This window comes from Perca flavescens, chromosome 18 (genome assembly GCF_004354835.1).
Source record: "Perca flavescens isolate YP-PL-M2 chromosome 18, PFLA_1.0, whole genome shotgun sequence".
Lineage (NCBI taxonomy): Eukaryota > Metazoa > Chordata > Actinopteri > Perciformes > Percidae > Perca > Perca flavescens.
Window position 1 is genome coordinate 21,263,454 of NC_041348.1, and position 26,822 is coordinate 21,290,275.

Consider the following 26,822-nt stretch of genomic DNA (forward strand, 5'->3'; position numbering starts at 1 on the left):
ATATAACATATTATCTCATCTAGATATGTGCCATGAAATTATATTTTTACTATTTGTATATTCCATAATTCTTAATAAATAAAAAAAAAATTGTTTTATCCTCAATGCCTTTTTATGTTTTATGAGCATATATTGAGAGTATACCGTTTTTTTAAATTTACGTATATTACAGTATGTACATGCTGTTGTATTATGCTATTGTATTATATTATTATAACACCACCTGTTCACCACAGCCTACAACCTCCCTTAGCTAAACTTAGTCACAGTAATTTCTGTAAAGTGTGCTTGGGTTTCATGAGAGGTGCTATATAAATAAAAGGTATTATTGTTATTGTTATTGTTATTATTATTATTATTATTATTATTATTAGTAGTAGTAGTAGTAGTATTGCACAGTGGGTGTTACACCATAGTACAGTAAGGTGACTGAGGATTGCAGTGGTTTTTGAATATATATATATATAAACAACCTTAAAATAAAGTTTTGGTTTTAGCTAATGGCCCCTCTATAAGACGGGGCCTCAAGATTGGGTCAATAATGCAAGTGTTGCCTTATAATTTGCTTTAGCAGTATTGAAATTATCACAATTTGCCCCACCGGTCTGCTGAAGATCTGGTACCCTGGGGCAATTGACTGCTTTTCCTGTTTGGTAATCCAGACTGTCCTATTAAAGGAAAAGCTAATAATTGGAGTTTTTTGTTAAACTACATACAGTATGTACATTGATTTTTTTGTATCACCTAGCTCTAATATGGCCTGAAGCCAATTGGCTTAAATTGCTGTCTGTCAAAGGTATCCTTCTCTTACTGCCAGTCAGAGAGTCTGTTTTTTTATCCGCGGTGTCGCGCTGCAGGTCGTCAGGGGAAGTGGTGGGCGTTCCTCTGTGTTTGTGTTAGCTGGCTGTTGATGCTGCGAAGATTATTTTCCGCCACGACAAGCTTTCCCGATGTTTCTTCCTACGCTTGTGGAAGACATGCATCATTTTAAACCAAGTCGAGACAGACTGTACACCACCAGGTGTTGTGGATGTTGCCATGTCCGGACGGGGACCATCATCCTGGGGACATGGTACATGGTACGTAAAATGGTTGATGGGGGAACAAGCCAGTGCTAGCTAGCATTGCCTATCAACTGTTTTAAGTTTGCTAATATAGCTACGTGCTACATAATGAATGCCAACCAGATTGTCTTAATGTGGTTATAATTACTGTTGTCGGCAGATCCCATGTTAGCTAGCTAGGCGTTACTTTCGACCATTTTAAAACAGCCGTTAGCTATATGCCGAGTTGACGGAAACAGAACTCTAGCGTTAGCATTAGCCTGCTATCATTTCAGGTTTGGCCAAGAGTTTGACTAACCTAGCGTTAGCTAGTTGACTGTTTCTATCGATACAACTTGCCCAATCTTGAAAATGTGATTGGCAAACTGACACAAAGACAAGTAGCCGATACCGTTTGGGTTCAGAAGGGTTAAAATATGTGACAGTTTGACTTAACGTTATGTGGCACGTTAGCGCAAGCTAGCCGACATTACGCTGACTTGCTAACGTAACTAACGTTAACTGTTGTCAAATCATAACAAGCTTGACTATGAATGAATCCATAATAACATAATTTGCTAAAAAAGGACGCAGGTTTTTCTCATTTATGTTTAATACGGTATTTCTCGTTCCTGCAGCACTTTCATATAACTCACAGTTTAATTAATCCCCTCTCGTTTTTACCACGTCACATAACAGATGTTCTTGGATTTGGTTGCATTTCAAAATCCTCAGCTAGCTGGACAATTAAGTTACATGCTGCAACACAAGCAATTTGAAAATCGTGTGCTCACGTTCTGGTTTGCTAATGTAAAGAGGCTCAATTGATTACAAACAGAAATCTACATATTCAAATAATAATTAAATTCTTGAATATTTATTCATTTCACTGTGTTTATTACTTTGGTTTGAAGCCACTCGGAGAACAATCAAGAACAAATAATATAAATATAAAAATGAAACAAAAACAAAACACAATTGCTGGGAAGCAAACATAGAATGCCACACACTGTCACTTGTACTCATTTGTTTGTTTTCAGTCCTGAGACCTTCAAGCAAAGCTAAAATATTTTAAAGAGTCAAGAGTTTTTGATCATATTTGTGACTGCTAAAAAGACTTTATGGTGTGCAAGACCTTTTCTGAAATGGCAACACGGAGAACACAATTGCCAAAATATAATATTACAGTTTTAATTATGGTACTTGATGGTCAGGCTGCTTCCTTTAGTCTGTCTGTACAAGTGTATAGTACAAGTGTCTGCAGTTGTACCAATTTGACTTGAATTATTATTATCATTATTTTCTCTTCACCTAAATTATCCAGATTGCATCTCACTAATAAATGTTATCTTATGCTTTCCCAACTCTCTTCCCCTTGAATTCGTCAGAACACATAAACCGATAAACACAAGCACTTAACAAGACTTCTCTGCCGTTAAATCCACCCTATATCGAGTTGTAGATACGATGTTGGTGTAACAATTGGCAACAATGTGTTGTTTTGTTTAGGACGTTCTTGTTCCAGCTTGTTGGTTTTTAGTTCCACCTCTCAAAAGCTAGTCTCTCTATGAAAGAGTAGTCCCACTTATTTTTAGTATGTCACAATAACTTCCGATTACATTTTACAACATTGCCAACTGTTTTTCATAGCATATAATAACTTCCATTTTCTTCCATCCAGATTAGGGCTGGGCGATATGGACCAAAAGTCATATCCCGATATATTTTGGCTGAATATCGATATACGATATATATCCCGATATTTTTTTTCCGCAAAGTGAGAGCAAATGTTCAGTCAAAGCCAAAATCAAATATGACATGTCACAAGTAGTTTCATAGAGACAGTTGCAAAATCAAATACATAATAAACCGGTTTCTTCACCTGGTTCATGATTAAATGCTCAGCTGTTCAAATAATAAAATGTAAACCTAAATACTGTATAACAGGAGTACCTTTTTTGAAATCAAAGCTCCATATTTGTGATTCGTTCCAAAGGTCAATTAAGCTTTTGATATTAATATAATCTACTTTGTTCAAAATGTAATGCCTCATGCCTGTAAGCCTAGGTTTATAGTCCCATTCTTCCACTTGCTACTGCTTCCACTTAAGTAAACTAAAAGATGAACTATTGACTACAAAACAAAGAAACTAATTAATGTGTTAATACAAAGAATATTTATTATGATCGGTTCACAGATCTGAGTCCAAACGTAAACTTCACCCTTCTGAACTAAGAGTTTCTGCTTCAAGGTGAAGTTTAAAACAGACTGAAATGTCCAGGCTCATTCCTCCACTATTTATTTCTGTATGTATTTATGCGTTACATGTAATTTTAACGGGCACTGAGCTCCAGATCCTGCAGCCGCAGACGGTCTCTGCTGCCCCGCTGTAGCTTCTCTCCGTCCGCCTGCCGCCAGCAAACTTAGTGGAACTTTCCGCCGATATCGACATACAGGTCGTCCTGGACTACGTGTAAGATCCTACCGATCACCACTCTGTCTTTGGCTGGTCCGATCTGGATCAGCGGGGACCGGCGCAGCAGCAAGGCAAAGCTGTGTTTTTCCCGGGGGAAGAGACGCTGCGGCCGGCCACGGAGCTCTCAGCCTCCCGCTGCCGCCGGAGCTCAAATTGCTGGTCGAAGGCGGCATACATAATCATAAAACACATTGTCACCTGTTAAATGTTATTCATTGCTGTTTGTTCTTTTCATTTCCTCTATCGAACATAATTAAGCAGTACAAAAGTCTGGCATCTTTAGCGTTGATCTGAATGCTTCGGACCCCTGTTCCAAGATGGCGGCGGTTTTGCGTATGTTTAGAACCTCAAGGCGACATCTGTGTATATATCTATGGGAGCAAGGATCACATTTGAACTATATCGATATATGCGATATGGTCTAATTCCATATCTCATTTAAAAATATATCGATATATTTTTTATATCGATATATCGCCCAGCCCTAATCCAGATAACAAGTAGTTTCCGTTCACGCCAGCATGTATAATGTTTTCTTCACAGTATCAACTGTATCTTGTGAATGTAAGGCCTCTCAGCGGCTTGAATGCTGGAGCGTCCTTTAGTCCCTAAATGGTCCCTCCTCACGACTGCATTCCCACGTAATGATAAAGTAACCTTGACAAAAAGGGATATACATTGTTCACTGTAATGTTGCCGTTCATCCATGTCTTTGGCAAGTTGACTTCCCCACAATATTAACATGAACTGAAACCAATGGCTGACTTTAAGGGAGGAATTCAATCTAAAACGTATTCCAAACTGTTGTTGGAAAATGTTGTAAGTTATGTGCTAAAACATGTAAGAGTACTGCTTTCTTTTTTTTCTCCTTCCTCTCCTCAGGTAGTCAATCTGTTGATGGGCATCCTGCTGACTGTAGCTGTGACCCACCCAGAGAACGTGCCCACTATTGACTTGCAGTATGAGGTCATTGACCATTACTTTGCCTCTGACAGGATGTCTGGTAAGCAGTTAAATCTACATAAGAATTACTGTAAGAGCTAACAAACTGCATTGGAAATTTTATTGAGTTTGTCAAACATTAACACACCAAACACATTCTATTATGATGTCCAGGTGAAAATAGTTTTCCCACTGAAACTGCACTGAAAAAATATTCTCTGCACTGGATTTCGAAGTGTATTGCTGCTTTTTTCACTAAACGATGAGCAGCAGTTACGCTGAGGTTGAACGTGTGATTCATCTTCCACGGGAGCACAACTCTAGCCTCGTGAGACCGTCCTGATCTCGCAAGCTCCAGAAAATTTGGAGCCGTTAGCCAAACGACCGGGCCAATCAGCGTTGGTTTTGAGGTGGGTTAGGTGGTGATAGACAGATGGTTTATCCAATCAGCTAACCAGTATTATCAGACAGCGGTAGCCCTAATTCTGTTAGCCGCTCGCTAATGCTTTTTTTCTCTTGGATCCTTCTTTTGGAATATGGTCCGGGAACCTGAAATGGTGACTTTTATTCCTAAATTCTCGTTACACAAACGGCAAATATCCTTTACCGACATGTTGCTTGCATGCTGAGCTTACGAGCTATGCTTTGCCTGCAGCAGCAGGGGCGGGCTTGTGGTTGTGTTTTCATACGCTTTTTGGATCTGATTGGTTGATTTGGCCCGTCTATCACCAACATAGGTGATAGACAGATGGTTCATCCAATCAAATAACCAGTATTCCGCCCCTTCCCAAAAGTTCTCCAACGGAAAGTTGGAGATGGATATGCCGAGCAAATGCGAAGCAATCCATCTGGCGGAGTCAGGTTAGCACAACTCCCCCACGGACTGTAAAACAAAACAACTCATGAGAATAACCGATCACTGCTGTGCTGTGTACATGTTTGAAAATGTTGTTATTGGTGTTGTGTCCCCGCGGTCGTTCCTTTGTGTTTTCTTCAAGGATTTATGTCTGTCCAAGGTATTTGTATGTGCCAGGGCAGTGCTGCCAGGGCTACCAGAGTGCCATTTTCTTTCTAGCTGGCGGTTGTTGTGTTGGTTTGGCCTGGTGAAGGCTTCTTCGTTTTTCTGAAACGGTGACTCAGCGGGAGAGGAGGGGAAACAACCATGGTGGGTTGACCTTCCCACAGCAGGCTCATGCCAGCACACAGAGCAGTGGAGGTTGTCCACAGCCTGCAGAGGCAATGTTAGTATATAAGTGCAGCTTCATCAGGCTGCACTCATTTTATTCCAGGCCATGTTTAAAATGTATTTAACTAATAGAAATATAATGGTCTCTGGTGTTTAGTTTGGATTAAGCGGAGTATTTATCTTTAAATTTATTATACTAAACTACAAAATGCCAAATATTCTCTGGTGGCAGGTTCTCCAAATCTGCAATTTTCTGCCCCTCTTTCTGAAAGTAAACGTGTGTGTGGGTGTGTGTGGCTCCAGACAGTCCCCTTCATATATTGATGCTCAAGTTGTTCTGCTTGAGCTACTTCGGACCACATTGCTGCAGTAGCTTTCTCACCTTCTTTAGTGCAACAGGCAGAACAGTTGGAGGAAGTGAGAGACTGAGTGTGATGGAAAGAAAAGAGGATATGAAAGGCAGGCCTTTTAATTATCCCGTGCTGAGTTTCATTGTGTATTTACTGACACGCAGCTGAGAGGGAGATGCTTAATGCTTCCTGGTCTTTAACACAGTTAGCTGGAAAGGGAGACGCCTTGGCGAATATACATTCCCACACATACACTGATATGTATACATTAATGGTTAATGTGATAAATCGATCCCTGCATTTATTTATTCTCACTTTTTCCTCATACAGAGAATGCCTGTGTTGGATTTGCCATCTCTCTGCTGATGCTCACTATCAGTGCCATGATGGTATATGGAGCCATTACTGTAAGTCTGCACAGTGGACATGGTGCCATTTTTAATTCTATTTTGATAATCCCAGAATGTGCATGCATAAAAAAAAAACCCATTGCTTTCAAGTTGTATAATAATAGCACCAGAGTTAAGCAGTAAGCAAGACGTTACATGAAATACCGGAAGCACCCTCCCCGGTTTGTTTTCTTTACTCTAGTACATTTTAGCTCGATGTTAAAAAAAGAATCCTGATGCAGTGGGAGTGTAGCGCACAATGCTATGTTCTCACTGCCTGTCATCTTTATCTCACAGGCCTGCCTGATGGCATCAAGACTGACAGGTTTGATAGCCTTTTGACGTGGCCCTGCTTTAAGCTGCTAGTTGCGATGACTGCACAGTTAAAGCGTGTATCTGCAGGCTGGGTGCTCAGTCGCAGTCTATGCAAGAGTAATGCTTTAGCTGTGCAAGTACATGCTCCCAGACAACAGTAGTATAAACCCTTTTTCCAATACAGTACAGTGTGGTGGCGCAGAGCCGTGGTTGCTGTAGTGTCCCAATTAAATACCTTAAATGTTTGAACCATTATCGTAACTATACCAAAGCTATTCAGAACATTGCTGCATTGTAGGAATGCAGAGTAGGAGTATAAGAATGAGTATACTGTAGAGATTCTTGTAAAGTGACTCAGTTAAAGGACCGCAAGTCTTTGTTACAGTAAGACGTGCTTAATATACACAGTTACAATGGCAGCACTCCCTGTCTCTGTAGGCAGGCTCTTTTTTTATATACCCCAAACCACATCTGATGATGCAGCCACAGCCGGAGCTGAAGGAAAAATCTTTTCAATCCAGGAAAACTCCAATAAGACATGTAAGCCAAGAAAACCAAGGTTAGAAAATTTAGAATTGGAACAGACTTTAAAACATTGAAAACTATAGTGTTTCTGGTTGCTGCTCAGGCTGTGGATGCATCCTCATCTGTGGAATTTGTAGACGCAAAAGAGCCTACCTACTGGATATGATAGATGTGTAAGCATGTTAATCTCAGACGTGTGGACATAAGGTTGGAAAAAATGCAACATGGTCCTCCTTGTACACAATGACCTCAAACAGGATCTGCCTAAGTGATGAGTTTAACGCGACTCACCTGTAATTGTTTTCCTCAGCATCGTGACGGCTGGCTCATCCCGTTTTTCTGCTACCAGCTGTTTGATTTTGCTCTGAGCTGCCTGGTGGCCATCAGTTCTCTCACCTACCTACCCAGGATCAAGGACTACCTGGACCAGCTGGTCAGTGCCAAAAGTCCTACCAGTCCACCGTCTGATTCTGTTGACATTATGAGTCAATTGGATTATGGATGTCATAGTAGGAAAATACAGGTGTATTCAAAACCATTAATGATGGCTGTACAAATACTAAGATTTATGTAAAGGAGTGAAGGAATTTTAATGTCAATCTTTTATTTCCTCCTCCTAACACTAACACACTGTTGGTATTTTAGAATAAGATTCCACTTCCACACTCATAGAAAAAGAGGAGAGAAATGTGGAAAAAGCAAATGAGCTGCTGTCAAGTCCCTTTTAAAGTAATTAGAAAAATCATTAAAAGATAAACTAGTCTGTTTGCATTAATTGTATTTTGTGCAACTTGATTTTTTTCTGGAAAAATCTAATACAAACACTTGATCTAATGTATTTTTCAATAAATATTGAAAAAGTCCCACCTATAACATGTCACTGTTACAACAGCGTCACAACAGATCTTTTAAGGATGTGGTTTTTTTTGTACGGATTGCATGGTAACGTTGATGGCGATGGGAGTTGAATAAGTATAAAAAGGTCTTATGGATTATCTGACGTCTATTCTTGTCTTCCTCAGCCGGATTTCCCGTACAAGGACAACCTTCTCTCTCTGGACTCCAGCTGCCTGCTGCTCTTTGTGCTGGTCTTTTTCGCCTTCCTCATCATCCTCAAGGTAGGGCTAGGACGATTCGTTGACGTAGTCAACGTCATCGATTACGTAAATGCGTCGACCCAAATAATTTGCGTCACGGCGTAGAAATCTAAAAATAACCGGCTGCCTCCAGCAACAGTGCAAGTATGGATTCCTCGCAAGTTCATCAACACGTTGAGAAAAAGGCTTGCACGTGGTCTTCTAAAGTGTGGGAGTATTTTACTCGTAATGCCAACAACAACGTGGTAGTCTGTAGACGTTGTAAAATTATCCCTGAGTCAGGATAACGGCAGCAAAACACCGTAAGTTCTGCTCACCTATGCCTCTCCAGCTTCTCCCATAGCTCACCCGTATACAGTATGTTATGCACTGACTTGAGTGTGAGGTAAACTGTGCTAAATCCTGTCTTCGATAATTGCGCAACCAGGCCAGATTGTTTCAAGTGTCTCACAAGCCCTTTATAACAGCCCACAAATTAAAAACATTGTTGGGTTTAAATTGGGCTCGGGCTCATAATTCCCTTTAGAAAGGAGAGAGAGAAGTTAGACTTTTATTTATTTATTTATTTTTTAACTAGTTTTTTTTTTATTATTATTTTAATTTTTTTTTTATTTGTGTATACCTCCTGAAAGTGCCTTGAAATGTTAATTTGTTTTATTGTTGGGTTTATTTCATAGGGAGAAGAGCTTGGATGTTAAACAAGAGCTTATTCATTACCTACTACTGTTAAAAAGCAAGCAAATACAGGCTACTCTTTTTGCACTTGCTCTGTTTACTTTAAGTTTTTATTTTTGTATTCCTCCTGAAAGTGACTTTATTTTGTGGTTGGATTGATTGCCTACATCTGGCTTCAGGTTGCACTACAAATTCATTTTACTTGAACAGTGCAGTATTAAACTATTTTAATAAATAGAGATTTGAACCTTATTGAAATTAGTTTTGTGTAAATTGTTAATAATTGAGCAATGGGAAAATAATCGCTAATCGAAAAATTTATTGTTAAATTAGTTGACTAATCGAAAAAAATAATCGCTAGATTAATCGTTTCAAAAATAATTGTTTGGGACAGCCCTACCTCAATGTAAAAAGTATTGGTTATTCGCTAGGCCTGCACAATTTGGGGGAAAATATGAATCACGATGTTATTTTTTTAGCTTAGAATTGATATCGCGATTCTCTGCCACGATTTTTTTTCTCACGAAGTGTAATGTTATTGCACACATGAACCATGACAAAACTAAACAAATTGTCAGTACCAAACATAGATTTGTTTTGGCATCTATAGCACGTTGCGCATCACCACAAGCCTGTAAACATAGAGGCTTACATGAATAAAGAAAATAAAGTACATACTGGCCATTTAAGTACTGTAGGCTACCAAAAATAGTGACATACTATATAACACATTGAACTAAATATGGCCTATCTGAAACTCCTTGAACATGTCTTAACATAATTAAAACATGTTAATGTCAAATGCTTTCAGTAAATTAAGTGAAGGAGAAAAAAAGAAAATCAAAGTCCTTTTTTTTTAAAGTTAAATCGTGAAGAGGGTTGAATCAAGATCGCGATTTTTATAACGATTTATCGTGCAGGCCTATTAATCGCGGCCAAATCTAGTTTACTATATTATGTGTTGGTTCATTTAACTTATATCCTTCTAAAGGTATGGTATGATGAATGGATATTAGTTTCATGTCTGTGGATTGAGTAAAAGGGTGAGTGTAAGACATGGTAAACACAGCTAGCATAGCGCTGTTTACCAACTACACTCCATCTGTCCTATTTAAATTTCTCCAATCGTATTTAAATGGGAAAAGAGACATTGTGGTTTAACGAGATGAGGGATTGAAAGTGTTTGACTGTTGAGTCACACAGCCCGATTTAAACCGTAAAATCCAAAATACTTATCTTTGCTTTCCAGTCTTACCTGATCAACTGTGTGTGGAACTGCTACAAGTACATCAACAACAGGAACATGCCAGAGATTGCTGTCTACCCGGCCTTTGAGACCCCTCCCCAGGTACGCAAGCTGCTTGAGTTACTCTGGAATTGACCGTTATGAATTTTAGATTAGATTAAACTTTTATTGTCATTGAGTGGAGTACAAGTACAAAGACAGCGAAATGCAGTTTGCGTCCTACCAGAAGTGCAAAAAAAGCAAAAGTGCAATGCGATATACAAGTATGGTGCATAGGCAGGACAAGAAATATATTGCAGTGTTAAGCAGAGGTGTATGAAGTACTAGAGACCCATACTTGAGTAAAAGTACAAGTGCTCTATCAAAAAAGTGACTTGAGTAGAAGTAGAAGTGCTCTTTAAAGGAACATGCCGAATTATTGGGAATTTAGCTTATTCACCGTAACCCCCAGAGTTAGACAAGTCATACATACCCTTCTCATCTCCGTGCGTGCTGTAAGGCTGTCTGACGGCTCCAGCGGCATCAGGCCAGCACAGAACATGCAGGTGAATGGTTCCAGCAATTCTACTGCTCCGAATAAGTGACAAAATAACGCCAACATGTTCCTATATTCTTCCGCCTTCTCAGGCGGAAGAATATAGTACTTGGGAGGAGTGATATGCTCGCAGCAAACCTGTCTGAAAATATAGTTCCCGGTTTGTTTACGGTTAGAAGACGGCTGTGTCTCATGTTACGTTGTTTTGTGTACACACTGTGACTATACAAATCACAACATGTAAATAGGAACATGTTGGTGTTATTTTGTCACTTATTCGGAGCAGTAGGCTAGTTGGAACCAGTTACCTGCAGGATCTGTGCTGGGCTAATGCTGGAGCCGTCAGACAGCGTTACAACACGCACGGAGATGAGAAGGGTATGTATCGACTTGTCTTACTCTGGGGGTTACGGTGAATAAGCTAAACTCCCAATAAGTTGGCGTGTTCCTTTAAACACAACACTTAAGTAGAAGTACTAAAGTATTCAACATTTTTTGTACTTAAGTATTGCAAGTAGTTTATTTTAAAATGTACTACTCAAGTACTGAAAGTAAAAGTACAAGTATTGTTATTAAAGAAAGCAGTCAGAAGTTTGAATATCATATTGTTCATATCATGTCAAATGTTTAGCCAAGGCTGTAGCCAAAGGACTTAACAAATATTAAATATATTAAAAATAACATATTAACAAATACTGAAATAAAATGTACAATTATCACACTGTGCAAGTAAAATGAACATCCTCTCCAGCACAGTAACAATTAAAGCCCCAAAAAACGTATCGCACACTAGCTAGCAACATACAGATAAACTAGCAGCTTCACACCACATGGTCAAACGGTTAACATTCAGTACTTACTGCAGACTGAAATAACTCAGGAATAGATTACTCTGCTGGCTAAATAGGCTAAATAGAGTACAAACTTACATCGTCTCTGACTTCTGAACGGGCAACCGTAATGAAAAGAAACACGACGCAATCTCGGGGATTTCTTACGTAATTAGCGTACGTAACTAACGTACACACACTGTAACCTACACAGTCTCTGTAGCTTGAGGAATTCACAACAGTAACGAGTAACGATGCAGCACATAAAAAATCTATCGAAGTAAAAGTATTTCAGTCATCAAAAATACGTACTCAAGTAAAAGTGGAAGTAGGAGAAAAAAAATAATACTGCAGTAGAGTACAGATACAGCCTTTTAGTACTTAAGTACAGTAGTGAAGTAGTTTTACTCCGTTACTATACAGCTCTGGTTATAAGAGCAGAATAAATATGGCTATGTAATATGAACAATGTATGAACAACATGTACAGATATGTGCAATGTAGTAGCTGTGACATTATAATGGTAGTAAGAATAATATAGATATATATGCAGTGTATTAACAGAATATATAATAAAAACAACTGATATACTGAATTAACCACATAGACAAGTATGTACAGCTATGTGCAGTGTGGTAACACAAGAGTAGTAAGAATAAGTGTATGTGCAAGATGAATAGTATGAAGAGCAGTAGAATATGGCAATGTATCGGTGTAATTACAGTATACACATCTGTAAATAAATAAATAGAACAGTATGAGTATTTGATGTAGTATCCCCTGTCACAAAAACAGTTGATACTATCAGATGCAGCAATATGTAATGCTTAAGTGAAGCCAGCAGGTGGCATGCCTTCCACACAAGTCTGAGAAGCCAAAAGGGGACAATCATTGTATAAAGTGTTACTTTATACATGTTTACCTTGTCAGGGGAAAAAAAAAAACATTTATTGCTAGCTAATTTAGAAAGATTTATATTATACAATTTTAGACTCATTACTTCCAGTTTTCAAAATCTGCTTTATAAAAGAGGTTTAAATGTTTCTGAATTTTCTCGCACATTAAAAAGTTGAGTTTTACTGTTGCAAGAGTACACACTTTACTGATGTTTACACTAAAATGAGTCATTGTGTGGTGAGGTAAACTCTGAATTAAGGTTGAAACTAACAATTATCTCTGTTATCAATTTGTCTGTCTGTTATTTTGTCAATGAATCAATTAATTGTTCGGTGTATAAATCCCAACAATTAGTTTTTTTTTCACAATTTCCCAAAGCCCAAGTCGCCACAAATTAAATTACTAGTTTTGTCCAACTAGCAGCCCAAAACCAGCACGTTAACTATCGCAGAAGACAAAGAAAACCAGCAAACTTTGAGAAGCTAAAACCAGTTCATTTTCCCCGTTTCTGCTCAAAAAATAACTTCAGACCATTACTTGACTATCGAAATTGTGGCAGATTAATTCAGCAGATTACTCCATTATGAAAATAATCGTTAGTTGCAGCCCTAATCTGCACCCACACACACTCTTCTGGTCTGTGTGCATCTAGATTTCTTTGCTCCGAAACATCAAACCTAAATGTTATATAATGTTATGAATCTTGATATAGGCCTTTATGATTTTTTTAAAGTTTTGTTTTCCTTCTTTCCTCTCCAGTACATCCTGCCCACTTATGAGATGGCAATGAAGATGCCAGAGAAGGAGCCACCTCCCCCTTACATGCCAGCTTAAGCACCAACCCTGTTGCCAAAACACACATGCACACACACTCACACACCACCATATGCATTCCTACCTTCGCTCACTAAACCTTTCTGAAGACCCCTGACCTACTTGTGTATGTGTAAGGCCACTGATAATGTTTTATTTATCCCTACCCTCTGTATTTCTACAGAGCATCTGTAAAGCATCATGGAGGTGTGAGAGGAGAAAGGTGGGAAAGACTGAAATCTGTGTGAAATGAATGAATGAATGAATGAATGAATGAATGTGATGTTTGAAAAGCAACGGAAGCTTCCAGCCCGCCCTCCCACCCCTTCTGGCCTTTTTTAAGTCTTAGTAAAAGGGATAAATGTGAAAATGTAATTGCTTGAAATGCTATCATCAATCCAGCACCATCCTAGCTATAGATTGATATATGACGTGTAAAAACAAACATACTATTATGACAATCCAGTTATTATAGCTCTTATTGTTGAATTGTGTTACTTTTCCCCCTACTTATTAAGATCTAGACTATTCCATCTCAGTCATGAATGGATTCTGTAGCACTTTTCCGTCTGTTATTTATTTAGCTTTGCTGTGGTTCAGTTCACTGCCACCCTTGACATTTTCATCACTCTCTGCTGCCCTGGTGTGTTAGCAAAGCTAGTGAATCGTTTCCCAGCTGAGACAGATGATGGATCATTTTCTCTGCTTCTCTCTCACCTCACATCTGGAGAAAACTGCTAGTCTTGTGAACATTTGTAGTTGCATGCTTATCAACATCCTCCCCCATTACTTTACTGGTAATATGATTTTTATCCTAGTGGAAATACTTTTGACTTCAATAAACGTTTCAGAACATTTTATATCTTCATGAATCTTTTGTTCATGTCCAATATGCTGAAGTAAATTCAAAAGAGAGATTAATAGCAAACGGCTGTAAGTATGTGAGAAACAATCTTACCTCAAACTCAGACTTCTAGTTGTTGAGGAGCTTTCAATTACTCACATGATGTTAATCAGCAGATTGAGTCTGCACAGTTGTCATGGAAATATTCCATACAAACGGTAACCCACTGACTTTGAATTTAATTTTATTAAAACCTTGTGTTGTTACCTTTTCACCAAATTATAGACCTACAATATTGTGTTGCTAAAACACTTAATTGTACCTAATGACTTTCAATATGAACTAGAAGATTAGGTGTTGCTTGAAGTAGTGCTCCTTACCAAAAATGGGTCCTTAATATTTTATTTATGTAGTGAATTTGGGGGTTTAGCTGTTTGGGGCAGGTTACATTCTGTGATACAAATATACACCTCCTTTCAGTATTTTTTAGACTCAATAATTTACAATTTGACTAATTTACACATTTACAAATACAAAGTTCAGCGTTTCTTTACCAAACATTCCTGGCCGTGGGAAAGGCTATGAAACACAATTTAGACCTGATTTAGACCTTCATGGTGTGAATGAATGTATTTAAGTATTATTGAACAGTTCACTGAATTAATAAAATATGAAAATGTAATTAATTGGAAGCCTTTTTGGCAGTGGAAAGTGGTGCGTTTGGGGGACTCGTGATCTAAAACATCTTTAAGGCTTGTGTTGTCTTCCCGTCTACTATGCAACTTTTTGTTTTTTCTGGGTAAAATTTTTAAATTGTTTTAGGCTGTTTTTTTTCGACACTTTTGTCACTTTTCCCGACGTTTTTGAAGCTTTTCCCAAAGTTTTGGTCACTTTTTGGTCGGGTTTTTTGTCACCTTTTCAACGTTCTTTTATAATAAACAAAATGTAAAATGCTTTAAATTTATCAAAACACCCAAATTCAGTGAGTGTACTGATCATTTATTTCACTTATGAAGAGCGTTGTATGGAACCATCCACGTTATATACAATTTGGTTGAAAGAAACCCACGTTAAAATCATCGTCGATACAACGGGACAGATATTTGAGTCGTTTTCAATAACTGCCTCCATGCCGTCTTTTACGGTGGCCTGGAGGTCATGTCCCAGCCTTGGATTGGGCAGACAGTTTGATGCGTCGGACTGGGAGTCCCTCATATGTGGAGGCGGTCAGACCCCTGCTGAGCTGAGCAGCACCCTCTGAGACAGAGCAGCAGCACCCTCTGAGACAGAGCAGGCACAGGGCAGACCACCGGAGGACTCTGCATGCAGATAATGATGAAGTCTTTCCTCTGGAGCCTCTTGTTCTGCGCTTCGCTGATGCTGTCTGATGTTCTGGCCACATACCAGCTCAGTGCGGGGGATCCTCAGCTGATCGCCGCACAAAGCTACGCACAAACCAGAAATAATGGCCGACCACCGTTCAGGACCCTGGATCCCTCAAGTAAGTTTTACTTATACTTGTATTCGAAATGCTTTTTTTTTTATGATAGACAGTTTTAGTTGGTACTTTCTAACAGTGGTGGAAGAAGTGTATTTTATTCAAATAAAAGTAGCAGCAGTATAAAAACACCAGTGGTGGAAAGTAATTAAGTAGCCTACATTTACAGTTCTGAGGTAGGCTACTTGTATATTACTTTATACTTCACTACATTTTATTGAGAGATATTGCACTTTTTACTACTCTAGTTTACTTTTCAAATTAAGATTTTACTTCTTTTTTTTAAGCATATGATAAACGTATTAAATACATTGCATTGCTAAAAAATAAAACCATATATTTGGCTTGTGACCCCTTATAATAAAGCAGTATCTACTTAGACCTCCCGGTTACTTTCTACAAGCATATTGTGAGTTGTTAGCAGTTCCAACCAAAAAAAAAATTCCCTTTTAAACTTCTGAGCTACTTTCAATAACTTTAGGCCCAAAGAGGTAAAACTCTTCAACATTTAACAATATAAATATCAAATAGTTGAGAAAAGTGCAAAATATGAACACAAATTTGCATTGCATAACATTTTCTTCTTCTTCTTCTCCAATAATCATCTCACGACATCCCAGAGTCATCTTATGTCCCTTGAAATTTTGACACACACAACACACAACGTGCATGAACATGTGAAATTCCTGACTGGGTGTTTCACAAGCGTTATAGAACAGGATAATCCCAGCTTGTTGCAAACAACCCAGGTGGCTGAATTTACACTCATGCTTCAACTAATAATTTGTCCATCTGTTTTTGTTGTTGTATATTTCACTTTAACTTTACAATGTCAACTTACACACCTTTCCTGTACTTTCAACCTACTAATGTTCTCTATCACTTTTCCTTTCTGGTGGCCCTGTAGTTCACAGAAGTGATTACACGTATAGAGGAGGGTATCACTACCACTACCAGCCACCAAGGATCCCTCCACCGGTAGTGTATCGACCTATGCCTCCGTTTCCTCCAGTGACTTACCACAGGCCCTCAGTCCCCATGCCGCCCTATCACCACAGATTCAAAGGGCCAGTTGCACCACAAATGCACCACATATACAAAGGGCTATCTCCACCAGTAGCTCACCATCCCCATCAGAGGCTCAAAGGCCCATTCCCTTATAAATTAAAAGGTCCATGTCCAACAAAGTCAGACCCAACAGCACCTGTGGTACACCTTCCTACCGTCCCCCCAACTCTACCAGAGCCAACATTGCAGCCAACTCTGCCAGTAACTACAGTAGCACCAGTGCCAGCCATCCTGCCAGTGGTGGTGACCACTGTGCTGCCAGTGGAGACCACGGCTCCTGTGACGCTACCGGTCAGTACCCAAAGCGGCTTCATCACCACCGTCAGTCCTGTGGAGACAGGTAGAATATTACCAGTCAGGTTTGCTTTCGAACCCAAATCCTCAATGCTTTCCAGGTCAGATCTGTTTGCTTTCACTCTGAGAAAGAATAGAAATATGCAAACGCTACTTCAAGCAGATGTCATTTTAAAGGAATAGATAGACTTGCTAAGAGTGTGATGAGAAAATCGACACCAATCTAAAATCTGTCTGTTAAATATAAAGCCACAGCCAGCAGGCAGTTAGCTTAGCATAAAGACTGGAAACAAAGGAAACAAAAAAGAAAATCCATCTACCAGCTCCTCTAAAGCTAAATAATTACCACTTAATCTAGAAAAACTTAATGAGGAAACATTGCCTTTATATCAGGCATTCAAGCATCCCATTCAATAAATGTTTCACGAGGAATGTAACTGTTTTGAATAGAGAAGTTTGATTTTTTTTGTGTCATATGTGATTGTTGTAATATTAGTGATGTGTGTCTCCAGTCTTTGTGCTAAGCTAAGCGGCTGCTGGCTGTAGCTTCATACACTGTATTTAGGCCCTACTGTACAGACATAACAGCGGTATGGATCTTTTCATCTAAGCAAATAAGTGCATTTCCCAAAATGACAAACTATTCCTTTAAAGTAGATGCCATTTTATTTAAAAGTAATATAATCGAGTATTTATATATTTTAGTGGTAGGAGACAAAATAAGTAGCTTTCTAAACAAACTGAATTGCCATTTTGTTTCACATTATTCATCATTTCTGAATTTATGAGATGTGGACAGAGATTAAGATGTCTGGAAACTAAAATCTAAAAAACCAAAAAACAGGCCAATTTGAAACATGCATTTTAAGTTTAAAATGAGACAAAGCTTAAACTCATTGTTTGAAATAAAATATTTTTGATTTGAAAAAGCACAGAGGATCACACTAATTACTCATTACCCTAAACTGCAGAAGTGTAGTTTAGTATACAGTATGTGTATGTGATTGGACAGGCAGGGCTCCTAACACTGTCTCTATCTTTAGGTGTGATGTCACTTTTTATGTGTGGGCATCAGCATCCTTTTCATTCAGGGAAATGAGATAAAAGGATAAGTCTGATGATATGTCTCTGATGGACTGTTAAAACACTGAAATGATACAGTGTGTTTTATGGCATACTATATCATTTCACCACAACCACAAGCTTTTATTTTTACCACAGCAGTGATGCACAACAGTTTCCTTTTGTTACCATGGGAACGCGTGTTGTGTGTCCCAAAGTGTTCTGTATTTTGTTCTGACTGTGACAGTTTAACCAACAAGCTTTGAATGTTTGTCTGAATAATGAACTGTTTTTTTTTGTATGAAATGGACTTAATCGTGCCATGGTTTGGTTGATCACCAGAGACAGATTCTCAGTGTAGGAGCCGTCCCCTGGACCTGGTCTTTATCATTGACAGTTCTCGCAGCGTGCGTCCTGGTGAGTTTGAGAAGGTGAAGATATTCCTGGCGGACATGGTCGACACGTTGGACGTTGGCTCGGATGCCACCAGAGTGGCTGTGGTCAACTACGCCAGCACGGTCAAGATCGAGTTCCTCCTCAAAAGCCATTTCAACAAACCCGACATGAAGAAAGCCATCTCCCGCATCGAGCCCTTGGCGGCCGGCACCATGACGGGCCTCGCCATCAAGACCGCAGTGAATGAAGCCTTCACCGAGGAGTCTGGAGCCCGGCCTCGCTCCAGGAAAATCACCAAAGTGGCCATCATTGTGACAGACGGGAGACCCCAGGACCAGGTGGAGGAGGTGTCTGCTGCAGCTCGGGCTTCAGGCATCGAGATCTACGCTGTAGGGGTGGACCGAGCTGACATGCGCTCCCTGCAGCTGATGGCCAGCATCCCTCTGGAGGACCACGTCTTCTATGTGGAGACCTACGGCGTTATCGAGAAGCTCACCTCAAAGTTCAGGGAGACACTGTGCGGTAGGACAAAGAGACCCGTGAGACCTTTTTTCCAGCATTAACCCTGGTTCTAGTTCCTCTGTAAGGGGCACCTACAGTCTACAGGGGGTTTTGTTGCAGATTATGGATCATTTACTGTGTTATTGGTGAATTTAAATTCATGAGGAAAAATACCAGATCCTCTCAACCCCCACATGGACTGCAGATGTCGGCACTAGAACCTGCTTGTAGTTGCCAAGTTAAACCAAAGTATTTGGGCTGTGCAGCCCTAAACTTTCAGCTTCTTTTTAAGCAAAAAAATGTACATGGTGATTGTTAGTAATTTGTTTTTGCCTTCAAAGCATCATTATGTTGATTGCTTTGAATTGATCCCTTTTTATTTGAATTGATTTAAACGCACAGTAGAACCTCATTTTTTCAAACCAATTTGGAAAAGACAGCATCCAAACTAATGCAATTATGACCGAAATACACTTAAATATGGACACGTACGTAGACTTTATTCTTTATATGTTATATATTCTTTCTTCTGAAATAAAACAACCTACATATAATACACTTGTCTACATGCATAGAATTCCAAAAAAGCACTCTTTGTTGCTGGTGAAATGTGTGAAAATGTCAATAATCCGAGGCAATTCACTGATCACAATAATTTATTTGAATGGCTTGATTTTGATTCACTACTGTACAAGAACTTCAAAGATTTGGACAAATGAGTTTCTCCTGTAAAGTTTTTTTCCCACATGTTACTGTCTGATGTTTTTTTTGTCCCCCTGGTACTTATGAAATAATTTGACCATGTAACTGTCATTACTGTTGAACTTCAGGGTTCTGTGATTTTACCTGTGTTGTCCAACACACAGTGAAGCTTAGCAGTTCGCAAATGACCTTGGCTGAGATGTGGTGAAGGTGTATGAACGGATCAAGTTTTCCACCACAAGCGACATGTGGTCAAGTACAAACACACAAGAAAAGCTTGCAAATAGAATTTTTTGAACTCATACAAGCAAAATATATATCAGAAATTGAAACAGAAATAGCTGATTTTACTCCTTTTGTCAACATTAGAAAGAGATGCTAATAACCATCAACTGATTTAGTGGATTTTTGCAGCCACCTTACTTACTTATCACAAACTGCCTACCTTTAGTTTACTGTATGCTTGCACATGAAACTGTACCTATGCTGCCATCTTGACAGCGCCATCCCTTAACCCCGGCTTATTGCAGGTCTGGACCCCTGTGCCATGGGACATGACTGCGAACACATATGTGTCAACAGCAATGCCTCTTATTACTGCAAGTGCCGGAATGATTATATCTTGAATGCGGACAAGAAAACATGTTCCCTGAAACGTAAGAACATAATGTGTGGATTACTGCAGCAAATGTGACTTTTTACTCTGATATTAATGCTGCTAAAAGTATGTATAAAAGCTTTCAAGGCAATATGCTTGGCCTATAAGCAGGGCTTCACAACATCGCAACCAACTGGTGCATAATTCCTGACTATAAAATTCACTGTTGGCTGTAGCATTTGTTGGACAATTATCGGGTAATATTATAGAATTGATTCACTAGTCTTGCATTATTGTTGTGGCAAAATGGCAATGGTAAATTAATATTGTAGAATATTTTGGAAAGTGTACGTTCAAGCTTTGGTTTGTTCTTGAACAACAGCCCAGTTGGAAAAAAGTCGAGTGGGTGGCAATGTGTGTGCTTTTCCACTCTACATGATCTGTTACACTGATGGGAAATTTGCTTTCTCCCGGCGAAGAGATGAAGGCGGTGGTGGTGGAGGATCCCTGTAAATGTGAAGCCAGACTGGCTTTCCAGAAGCAGACACAGGCTGCCATCCAGCAGCTCACAGCCAAGCATATCCTTCCTGTTATTTCAGATGGAAGACATTTTATTATAAACAGCACATTTCGCTGAGGTGAAAGCTGATTCTTTCTACCTGCTGGCGATGTTATTGTAATATAATTGAACAGTGTGTCTTGTGTATGTTTCCATCATTTCATTGTGCCTGTAATTGTGTTTGCAAATGAGTTTCCTTGACTGATCTCACTAGTCGATGTGTCTGGGAGAATCGAGCGTCTGGAGAACATGGTGGGCCGTGCTTAAAGCTGGACACAGTGGTAAGAGTGGACAGCTTTTTTTCTACGGGTAATTTGTAGTAAAAGCCGCCCACCCACCACACAGTTTGACCTTTTGTTTTATTTACTTTCTGCAGAGACCGTTTGCTGGTTTACTTCCTGGACATGGACGTGTGCTTCCTGTCATCCACCGTCCCACAACTACTGTATGGACTTCAACCACAGAAGGAGTGAAGCTGTGATTCATAAACCAATATCCCTCAAGTTACTGACTGTAGTGGACTGTTGAGTAACAATATCTGCAGTTGAATGTGTGCTTTTCGTTAATGCAATATTTTTCAAACTGCAGCTACCTACACTATTTTCTCCAAACACCTATGATTATAGTATAACGTATGTTAAACAAGTGTTATTTCTAGTGTTTCTCCTGTACTGTATTGTTTTTCTGTGTCCTGTTTGTACAAAGTTGCATATTGTGTATATAGTAGTTTTTATGAAATATCAAATTGTATTTACTTAGTAAACAATTTTTGATGTTTATGCGCTAAAGCATTCAACCAGTAAAATGTTTAATACTTAACATATTTTCTTTATTATATCCTTTCTAGGTTTTATTGTTGTATCATGCATATAGAAATGTTCATCTTCTGTGTCTGTGAATGTTATGACATGACATATAATGTTTGCTAAGAATTATAAATCTAAACAAGCAAACAAATTGGACAATAAAATAATCCCAAAGGAGGTTGTTGTGCACACTGTTGTCTTTTTGAGTTTTTACTGACAATATTATGTGGGAAATCGCACTTTCTAACAAAATCTACTGGGGCTAGAAAAAGCTGAACAGTGAAACTGATATTAGAAAAATTTAAAACTGTAACTCTGGATTACATGCATGCACCAAGCCCTGTGAATTCATTCTGCAAAGGGATTTGAATCCATTGTTGGAATGGCGGAGTCCGCCACTAACAGTGAAAACTACCAGTTCTATATAGAAAGGTAATGACAGAATACATTGAATGGCTAGTAATGCTTAAAAAAGTGCTGACCAGAAATACAAAAAAATTTGGCTTAGTTTCATGAAAGTTTGAAGGATTGTAACTCAAAATTCTCTTAATACATTAACTATTAGGGGTGCGCGATTCAGAAAATGTCACGATTTGATTCAATATCGATTTTCAGGCGCAAGATTGGATTAAAAATCTATTTAATATAAAAATACAATTCACAGTATGTAAATGTAGTTACTTTTCCCATGTGATTGCAGTAGACATACAATAAAAAAAAAGTAAACAATAATTTTTTTAAATAAAAAAATTTGAATTTATTTTTGGAATTCTATGAATCGATTTTGAATCGGTAGAGCTTGAATTGCGATTCGAATATGAATCGATTTTTTTGCACACCCCTATTACTACTAACAAGCGTGCACTTTTCAAGTCAAATTTTCTTAATACATTCCCTTCAATAAAACAATTATTATTATGATTAATCCCACATTGTATCTTTATGAAACCTTAATGAAGATAAAGGTTCAGTCTGTATAAAGTATTTGGCAGAGTCAACCTATTGCTCTAAAATGTGTTTTTTGTAGATACAAAGGAGGCATTATATAACTGTACATTTCAATGCCATATATGTATTTCTGTGTCAATATAGAAAGGTAAACATGACAGTTGAGCTCTGGCATCTCTATTAACAATGTGATAGAATTTACTCTGGCTTCACAAAATGGTCAGAGGAAAATCACTTCCTAACCCTAAATCCTTTCTAAAACTTACTAAATAAAGCTGGATTAGTGTCTAAAATGTACCCACGACTGAGAGGAGCTGTTCATTTGACTGACCTGAGTTTATAAATTAATTTGGAGGGTACTTTTTTAACAACTTTCCTACACCACCATTTGTTTTCTACCCTGTTATCACCATCATCTTTTTTTTACACCTTCAGCGGTGCCAGAAAAACAACAGACAAGGGTCATCATGTAACCTCTGGAATGAGTTGGCTTATTTGCCTGAAACAGCGCTGACAACAGAGCTTCTCTGTCTGCTCTGTCTGGGTGAGGAAGAGAGTCAACACGCCAACGTTTACCTCGTGTCTGGTTTGGATCCTCTCCCTCCTTTCTTTAACCATACAGCTGTTTTATGTTTGTTCGCTATTTCAGTGGCTTTCATGGTTACCACACACACGGGCGGTCAGGGAGGTGAGCCCACCGGTGTTTCAGTGGAACAAGATGAATGGGACTCACACACCTCTGGGAAGTGGAAAAGACATCAAGTTTGTGGAAAGTTGGTGCAATTGGTCCATGGTCAGAAGCTTTTAGTGAGACAAGTTGAGGATAAACTTGGATTTTCTTAAAACAGTTTAACAGTCTTCAGTTTCATTGATAATTGTGTTGTTGTAAGGGTCATAAAGGGCAATTTTCTTTTTCCTGTAACCTTATAATGAACAATCGATAACAATCCTCTCAAATAGTAAGCTGAGAAATTGACTAAGGATCTTTAATATAACCATATAGTTGTATAAAAAATAAGAATACCAGTGAATTTGAAGATGAATACTTATTATATTATGATACTAACACTAAGGTAGAACATGGCTAATAATAAGTATAACATTATAATAAAAGGGACAACAGGAATTCAACAAAATAAAGTCCAACTGTGTTTGGTAAAGCAGATAAAATATATATGTTACTGCGTTAATGTGGCCGCAAACATGAGCTTCAAAGAAACCTGTCACTGTATACTTGAAATAATTGTACTCAAAATATTTTATTCTTTTAAATGGTCTTCTAATGCCCTGGTTTGTTTGTAGTTTGTTTCACTTGCAAATAATAAAGAAATATTTTTGTTAAGAGAAAACATTTGTCTCCAGAGAAAATTAAGAGCCTGACAAAAATAGACTTTAAAATATTTGAAATATTCTGTATCAGATAAGTTTTTTTTTATTTTTTTTATTGAGTACGAGTTCATTCCTGATCTTGGAAATAGTACTGTAATCACCAACTCCAGCTGCTGAAGAAAATGTGGTTGAAAGCTCTGGAAAAAGCTAGTGAGTGGACCTTGAGGTAAGATGTTCTTTGTCAAATCCATTTTATGTGCATCTTGATCAGCATTTGTTTTGTTTTCCTGCCATATCATACCGACCTCAAATGTAGCAGGGATTACCTCCTTACAGTACAAACATAACTGCATATATTCTGTTTTTAAAGTGCACTGTGGGTGTACCAAACTGAAATAAATGCTATTTGGTATAGTCTTTGGTTGAACTGAAAAATTACTTAAAGAACTGAGACAGGTTGACAGTAGGCTAGTGAACTGTAATGCTAAAAGTGCAGTGTGGTGGTGCTGTGTGTCTGTCAGTGGTGATGAGGAGTGTGTGTGATGGATGTGTGTCCTGGTTCTGCCAGACCAAAGTGGACTTTGATACTTTGTGTTAATTCTCTCAGCAAACAGCAACATTTAGAGCGCAAGAAGAAGCGCCAGCTCCCTGGCTGCTGAACATAACAGTCCTTGCTTCAGGTGTCCAGGTTATCCTTGCCAAAATAAACCTTTAAAGACTTTCCATAGCTGCATGGAGTTTTAGGTGGCCTCAAATAAACAAATCTGACCTCTAATGACGAACACAACCAGGTAATCATGTCTCATTTGAATGCATAAAAAAAGCACTTGAGTCTTGGTATTTAATGAATTCTGAGATGTGTACTATCTCATCTTATTTATAGTTTGTGACTGTTTTGGGATGCTTAAACCCCTTGATTCATGTGATGTGATGGCCTACAGCTTACTTTCTTACTTAATTTCCAGGTTGATGTTATTGCCATTTTCTTGGCAGTGTCAACAGCCTACACATCCTCTTCCTCTGGGTCAAACCGCTCTCCGTTTGATCTGTTTCAACTCGTTTACACAGTCTGGAGATAAATGGGCCGCAAAAGGGAAGTGCACGGGTACTGAGCGACCTCTGCTTCCTTAAGGTGTCATTTTTCACCAGGACAGTTGACTTCTTCACCTGGGAGATCGTTTAAGAATTTCTCACCAGTTTACTTATGGGTTGCCTCCTTGTTGTGTATTTACTGTAGCAAGTGTACACACTGTTCTGAGACTGGTGTGACAGATGTTTGAGTCTCTAATCATATCCTTCGCTTTAAAATGAAAACAAAAAACACCCCAATGCTACACTTTATGAAATCCAGTCAGTGGCTTACTGTTGCAATATTAGTATAATATTTCAAACAGCAAGCCACTGACTGGATTTTATAAAATTCTATGCTTTATAATCAATGGTGGAATGTAACTAAGTACATTTACTCAAGTATTGTACTTGAGTGCAAATTTGAGGTACTTGTACTTTATTTAAGTCTTTTCTTTTCATACAACTTTTTACTTCTACTCCACTACATTTCAGAGAGAAATATTGTACTTTTTACTCCACTGCATTAATCTGACAGCTTTAGTTACTAGTTACTTCACAAATTAAAATGTTTGCACACAAAACACATGTAGTTTATATAATACAATGTTTTATTATAAATTAAACCACCGTACAATAAAATGGCTTACAAGTAGGGCTGAAATAATTAGGCGATTAAACACAGAACTGTTTGGATCCTTTACAGTCTCTAAAATGTGACGATTTTCTGCATTGAGTACTTTAACTTTTACATTTTCCTGATGCTACTTACATACTTTTACTTAAGTAAAATTTTTAATTTAGGACTTTTACTTATAACAGAGTAGTTTTACTAAAGTAAAGCATTTGAATACTTCTTCCACCTCTGTTTACAATGTATAATTTGAACTTGCACAGATGGCTTCACTGCCTTCTTTTAATGAGATCTGAGTCAAGTCTGCCACCTGCTGTTACAAAAAAACTCTAACCATTTACACATTACACGGTGCAGCTGTGGCTCAGTGATAGACGGGTCGCCTGCCAATTGGAAGGTTGGTGGTTTGATCCTTGGCCCTGCAGTCCCATGTTGAAGTGTCCATGGGCAAGACGCTGAACCCCAAGTTGCCCCCGATGCAATGCATCGGAGTGTAAATGTGTGTGAGTGTTTATCTATATAAGGTGGCACCTTGTATGGTAGCCTTGGCCACAGTGTCTGAATGTGTGTGAATGGTTCCTGTACTATGTAAAAGTGCTTTGAGTAGTTGTTAAGACTAGAAATCAGTTATACGGTTTTATTCACATTATTTGGTTGTCTAACATGAAATAATACTGAGGTACATGTGGTTAATAATAATAATAATAATAATAACTTTTATTTATATAGCCCCTTTCAAGAAACCCAAGGACACTTTACATAATTACTGTTGCTAAGCTAAAGGAGGTTGTAGGCTGTGGTACACAGGTGATGTTTCAGGAGTTTTTAAAATAATACTTTATTTTTCACAAAGGAAATGTGTGTGTAAAATAATAAATATATACATAGCGTATTCTATAAATTCAAATACACACATATTAAAATAAATAATATACAAATAAATAATGAATATATATTTACAAAGAACAACAGGAGGTACAACATACCGTATCAATGAAAGAATAATCTGAACTGGACTGATAACACCCATGCTCTTTACAAGAAAGGCCAGAGTCGCCTCCATCTCCTGAGGAGATTCAGGTCCTTTGGAGTGTGCAGGACTCTCCTCAGGACTTTTTATGACTCTGTGGTGGCCTCTGCCATCCTTTATGCTGTGGTCTGCTGGAAAGGAGGCAGCTCGGACAGAGACAGGAGCA

At 38.5% G+C, this 26,822-nt stretch overlaps 2 protein-coding genes across 2 annotated transcripts; both read left to right on the top strand.

The window, feature by feature from the left end:
• The first annotated feature begins 811 nt into the window (after positions 1 to 811).
• laptm4a (lysosomal protein transmembrane 4 alpha) lies at positions 812 to 14,179 on the top strand. The gene is made up of 7 exons (XM_028605597.1): positions 812 to 1,079; positions 4,402 to 4,522; positions 6,328 to 6,404; positions 7,537 to 7,659; positions 8,249 to 8,344; positions 10,248 to 10,346; positions 13,266 to 14,179. Exons 1-7 carry the CDS (start codon positions 951 to 953, stop codon positions 13,338 to 13,340), a joined length of 720 nt encoding a protein of 239 aa, XP_028461398.1. The 5' UTR covers positions 812 to 950; the 3' UTR covers positions 13,341 to 14,179.
• A 1,143-nt stretch (positions 14,180 to 15,322) lies between these two features.
• Positions 15,323 to 21,544, top strand: matn3a (matrilin 3a). The gene is made up of 6 exons (XM_028605742.1): positions 15,323 to 15,664; positions 18,428 to 19,003; positions 20,215 to 20,340; positions 20,762 to 20,860; positions 21,053 to 21,122; positions 21,218 to 21,544. The coding sequence occupies exons 1-5, from the start codon at positions 15,487 to 15,489 to the stop codon at positions 21,106 to 21,108; spliced, it is 1,035 nt and encodes a 344-aa protein (XP_028461543.1). The 5' UTR covers positions 15,323 to 15,486; the 3' UTR covers positions 21,109 to 21,122; positions 21,218 to 21,544.
• Positions 21,545 to 26,822: the final 5,278 nt, after the last annotated feature.